Source organism: Procambarus clarkii, chromosome 61 (genome assembly GCF_040958095.1).
Source record: "Procambarus clarkii isolate CNS0578487 chromosome 61, FALCON_Pclarkii_2.0, whole genome shotgun sequence".
Lineage (NCBI taxonomy): Eukaryota > Metazoa > Arthropoda > Malacostraca > Decapoda > Cambaridae > Procambarus > Procambarus clarkii.
Window position 1 is genome coordinate 21,294,680 of NC_091210.1, and position 6,435 is coordinate 21,301,114.

Consider the following 6,435-nt stretch of genomic DNA (forward strand, 5'->3'; position numbering starts at 1 on the left):
TGCATAAGCAACAGGGCTCCATTAAGGAACATATAATCTCTTCCCACAACCAAACCATCGCCAGAGAAATCCTAATAAACAACACAGAAATCATCGATAGATACAGCGATAGCAGACGGCTTGACGTTTGCGAGGCACTACACATTAAGAAGTTAACACCAGCAATCAACAGCCAATTAATGCACAACTATATTCTACCCACCTCAAGACTCCGCTCCAATATAGAAGCATCAAGAAATATGGACCAATAGGCTTTCTACAATCACTTCCATTCAATACCCATTGTTTCGTGTTCTGTCTTGTGTTGATGAATTTAATACCCTATTAATACCACCTCACCCCATCCACCTCACTCAAATGTAGATATAAACAAATCGGAGCATGTGTAAGTTCTATTCAGTTGTGTATGTGTAAACTAAAGTCTTTGAAAATGTAATAAGTTTTACGAAACGCGCTCAAGTGTCACGTCAGACTAGAAATAAAAATGAATTTTGGAGAATTGATTTTTGAATTACCACCAGCAGTGAAAAGAAATGTACGAAAGATTGAGAAAATTCGTGTTAGAATTATTAATCTTACTTTTTCGGTCATATTTAATAATATATGTCTACAGGAAAGACTGCTACCAAAATATACTAATATATATATATATATATATATATATATATATATATATATATATATATATATATATATATATATATATATATATATATATATATCGAGGCGAGGTCACCAAATTATTAAAAGACTTAAATACTTTGGGATGGTGCTAAATGATAAACTGTTTACAATGAATACCAAGAGAATAAGAGGAAGAAAATTTAAGCTTTTAGAAAAACATGATCCAGAAAAATTTCAAGAATTTTTTTCAAACGTAAAATCAGTGCGAAAATTGAATAATCTAAGTGAGCAGGTTATCGAAGTCACCTCTACTTATAACTTCCAAAGAACATAAAATGAAGAAATAAGCCAGGAGTCGTTACATGAAAGGCAGGGCCCAAGAGCGAAAGCACCATCTTACAAGCACAATTAGGTGAGTAAAATCACTCATATAGGCTCCCCACACATTGAACACTCATATAGACTCCCCACACATGGATCACTCATATAGACTCCCCACACATGGAACACTCATATAGACTCCCCACACATGGATCACTGATATAGACTCCCCACACATGGAACACTCATATAGACTCCCCACACATGGAACACTCATATAGACTCCCCACACATGGAACACTCATATAGACTCCCCACACATGGAACACTCATATAGACTCCCCACACATGGAACACTCATATAGACTCCCCACACATGGAACACTCATATAGACTCGCCACACATGGAACACTCATATAGACTCGCCACACATGGAACACTCATATAGACTCCCCACACATGGAACACTCATATAGACTCCCCACACATGGAACACTCATATAGACTCCCCACACATGGAACACTCATATAGACTCCCCACACATGGAACACTCATATAGACTCCCCACACATGGAACACTCATATAGACTCCCCACACATGGAACACTCATATAGACTCCCCACACATGGAACACTCATATAGACTCCCCACACATGGAACACTCATATAGACTCCCCACACATGGAACACTCATATAGACTCGCCACACATGGAACACTCATATAGACTCCCCACACATGGAACACTCATATAGACTCGCCACACATGGAACACTCATATAGACTCGCCACACATGGAACACTCATATAGACTCCCCACACATGGAACACTCATATAGACTCCCCACACATGGAACACTCATATAGACTCCCCACACATGGAACACTCATATAGACTCCCCACACATGGAACACTCATATAGACTCCCCACACATGGAACACTCATATAGACTCGCCACACATGGAACACTCATATAGACTCCCCACACATGGAACACTCATATAGACTCCCCACACATGGAACACTCATATAGACTCGCCACACATGGAACACTCATATAGACTCCCCACACATGGAACACTCATATAGACTCCCCACACATGGAACACTCATATAGACTCCCCACACATGGAACACTCATATAGACTCCCCACACATGGAACACTCATATAAACTCGCCACACATGGAACACTCATATAGACTCGCCACACATGGAACACTCATATAGACTCCCCACACATGGAACACTCATATAGACTCCCCACACATGGAACACTCATATAGACTCCCCACACATGGAACACTCATATAGACTCCCCACACATGGAACACTCATATAGACTCCCCACACATGGAACACTCATATAGACTCGCCACACATGGAACACTCATATAGACTCGCCACACATGGAACACTCATATAGACTCCCCACACATGGAACACTCATATAGACTCCCCACACATGGAACACTCATATAGACTCCCCACACATGGAACAAACACAGAAACATGAAAATATAAACACGAACATTCCGGAGCGTATATAGCCACAGTAACTTGTCCTCACGCTATGCATCATGCCAACGTGTTGTCCTTAGAGCACTTATTTCACTACTGAAAAACACTGCACGTCCTTAACAAGCAGAATATGTGAGATAGATTGTCAGGCAATGTTGGGTATGGTGGGAAGGTGTGGGCGGTGGCCGGGTGGGGGCGGGTGGCGCCGGTGGTGGCCGGGTGGGGGCGGGTGGCGCCGGTGGTGGCCGGGTGGGGGCGGGTGGCCGGGTGGGGGCGGGTGGCGCCGGTGGTGGCCGGGTGGGGGCGGGTGGCGCCGGTGGTGGCCGGGTGGGGGCGGGTGGCGCTGGTGGTGGCCGGGTGGGGGCGGGTGGCGCCGGTGGTGGCCGGGTGGGGGCGGGTGGCGCCGGTGGTGGCTGGGTGGGGGCGGGTGGCGCCGGTGGTGGCCGGGTGGGGGCGGGTGGCGCCGGTGGTGGCCGGGTGGGGGCGGGTGGCGCCGGTGGTGGCCGGGTGGGGGCGGGTCATGAATTATGCATGTGATTGATTACGTAACACGCAGGTGTAGGTCCTGCCTCCTACTGTCTGTGTCACACGCTGCTTCCTTCTCTTCCTCACCTACCTGTACACTTCCACGCATTCACACACACACACACACACACACACACACACACACACACACACACACACACACACACACACACACACACACACACACACACACACACACACACACACAGGCTGGTGTACTCACCTAGTTATGCTTGCGAGGGTTGAGCAATGGCTCTTTGGTCCCGCCTCTCAACCGTAAATCAACAGGTGTACAGGTTCCTGAGCCTATTGGGCTCTATTATATCTACACTTGAAACTGTGAATGGAGTCAGCCTCCACCACATCATTTCGTATTGCATTCCATTTGTCAACCACTCTGACACTAAAAAAGTTCTTTCTAATATCTATGTGGCTCTTTTGGGCACTCAGTTTCCACCTGTGTCCCCTTATGCGTGTTCCCCTTGTGTTAAACAGCCTGTCTTTATCTACCCAATCAAATCCCTTCAGAATTTTGATGTGGTGATCATGTCCCCCCTAACTCTTCTGTCTTCCAGCGAAGTGAGGTTTAATTCCCGTAGTCTCTCCTCGTAGCTCATACCTCTCAGCTCGGGTACTAGTCTGGTGGCAAACCTTTGAATCTTTTCCAGTTTAGTCATATGCTTGACTAGATATGGACTCCATGCTGAAGCCGCATACTCCAGGATTGGTCTGACATATGTTGTATATAATGTTCTGAAAGATTCCTTACACAAGTTTCTAAAGGCCGTTCGTTGGTGTGTGTGTGTGTGTGTGTGTGTGTGTGTGTGTGTGTGTGTGTGTGTGTGGATGAGTAGACAGCACTCTAGACTTGTGGCCCTAGGGACAGGGGTTCGATCCCCGCAACCAGCGGAGACAGATGGGCAGAGTTTCCTTCATCCTGATGCCTCTGTTACCTAGCAGTAAATAGGTACCTGGGAGTTACACAGCTGCTAAAGGCTGTTTCCTGTGTGTGGGTTGGTGGGTAAGGGGGGGGGGGTGTAAATTTAGTTAGTAGTTAGTATCAGTTGATTGATTGACAATTGAGAGGCGGGCCAAAATTGCAGAGCTCAACCCCCGAAAGCATAACTAGCTGAATACACACACACACAAGGCAATGTAAAGTGTAAAGGCAATATGCAAATGATAGCAAACAAGGCAAAGACTCAACCCAAACTGCTTCACAGCCACATCTGGTGAGAAACAACAGTTAAGGAACAGGTAATGAAATTGAGGATAAGGGTAGACAGATTCACTACAAACGACAAGGAAGTGTGTGAGGAACTCAATAAGAAACTCCAGAAGGCCTTCACATTAGAGCAAGGAGAAGTCCCGGAGATAAGAGAGGGAATATCTAACCAGTTACCACTTAGAGAGGTTTGTGATTACCAGCGGAAAGGTGAGGAAGCATCTGCTAGATTTGGATGTGACAAAGGCTATAGGCCCGGATGGAATGTTACCATAGATACTAAAGGAAGGAGCAGAAGCTCTCTGCCTGCCACTCTCCCTAATGTATAACAAATCACTGGTAACACGTGAACTCCCCAAAATTTGGAAGACGGCTAATGTAGTCTCGATATAGAAGAAGGATGACAGACAGGAGGCACTGAAATACAGACCAGTGTCCCTAACTTGCATACTATACAAGTTGAAGATTTTGCAAAAAAAACTAGTTGAACATTAGGAATGAAAGAACTTTGAAACACAGCATCAACATGGGTTCAGGGAGGGCAAGTCATGCCTCACACGATTAATTGACTTCTACGACCAGGCAATACAAATCAGGCAAGGAAGAGAGGGGTGGGCAGACTGCATATTTTTGGATTGCCAGAAAGCTTTTGACACAGTGCCACACAAGAGACTAGTGCACAAGCTGGAGATGAAGGCAAGAATGAACGGGAAGGTATTCAATTGAATAAGGTAGAACCTAAGCAACAGATGACGGCGAGTCACTGTGAGGGGCGAGGTCTCAGATTGGTGAGGTGTCACCAGTGGAGTCCTACAGGGTTCAGTCCTTGGACCTATGCTATTTCTGATATTTGTAATTATTAATAAATAATTCTCTGAAGTCTCTGAATTCTCATAAACACAATTTACCTTCTTGTATATAAATATATAAATAAATAAATTAATAAATAAATCTCTCAGAGGGAATAGACTCGTTCGTCTCATTGTTTGTTGATGATGTAAAAATTATGAGGAGGATTAAGACGGAAGAAGAGAGTATGAGGCTTCAAGATGTCCTAAACATAATGAATGGTTCAACAAATGGCTACTAAAGTTCAACCCGAGTAAATGTAAGGTAATCAAACTAGGCGGTGTAAAAAGGAGGACAGACAAAGGATACCGAATGGAAGATAAATTCCTTCATGAAACAGACAAAGAGAAAGATCTAGGAGTTGATATCACGCCAAACCAGTCTCCTGAAGCCAACATCAGAAGAACAACATCAGCGGTGCATGCAATGCTGGTTAACATCAGAATTGCCATCAGGATCCTCTGTAAGGAATCATTCATAACCTTGTATACCACATATGTAAGACCAATCCTGGAGTATGCGGCCCCAGCATGATGCCCGTACCTTATCAAGCACAAGAGGAAGCTGGAAAAAGTTCAGAGATATGCCACTAAGCTAGTCCCAAAACGAAAAGGCATGAATCACAAGGAAAGGTTGTGTGAAATACACCTCACGTCGCTAGAAGACAGGAGAACTCGGGGAGACATGATCACTACCTACAAAATGTTTGGCGGAGGCATGTTTACCACCAGTAGTGGAACTCAAATGGCGTAGTACCTCAAGATACACGAAAGATACAGTGATGAAAATCTGCCAAATAAGGCATAAGGGGTACCAGAACGGTATGGCCAAATTTTTAGGGCTAATATGTAAGCTTTATGACAAGTGAAAAATCCAAGTTATGTTAGCACCAAGAAACAGTACAGACTCTATACCGCAGGACGGCAGGACAAGGGATTAATTATACTCACCAGATGTGCATTCAGGGTGAGCTATGGTGTTTGCAAGCATTCTGTTAGTTAGATAAAGATGCAATGACTCGTTACTCAGAATATTATTAATCTGAAAGAATGTCTTTGTCCTCCTCCCCAACCACTTATGTATCCCACCTACTCCACCTCCCCCCCCCAACCAGAAGACATCCATCCAACCATGCCTTTCCCCAACCCAGCTTTTCCAACTCTGCCTCCCCTCATCTCTGCCTCCCCTCATCTCTGCCTCCCCCAACCAGCCTTCCCACAATTCTCCAACACTCTCCTTACTCTATGCTGTACCTACATAGTACCTCTGAATGGTATCTCTGAATCAATGAATACACATGTATCTCTGAATTGAAATTAAACCATGGTAGGGGAGAGATAGCATATCATGGAAAGACTCAGTACGAT

At 44.8% G+C, this 6,435-nt stretch overlaps 1 protein-coding gene across 1 annotated transcript; it reads right to left on the reverse strand.

The window, feature by feature from the left end:
- Positions 1-2,562: 2,562 nt before the first annotated feature.
- On the reverse strand, positions 2,563-2,991 carry LOC123774266 (soluble scavenger receptor cysteine-rich domain-containing protein SSC5D-like). Its single transcript, XM_045768417.2, has one exon. It carries the CDS (start codon positions 2,989-2,991, stop codon positions 2,563-2,565), a length of 429 nt encoding a protein of 142 aa, XP_045624373.2.
- Positions 2,992-6,435: the final 3,444 nt, after the last annotated feature.

Coding starts and splice junctions, on each gene's coding strand:
- LOC123774266 (XM_045768417.2), bottom strand. CDS start 2,991: ATGACCCGCCCCCACCCGGCCACCACCGGCGCCACCCGCCCCCACCCG.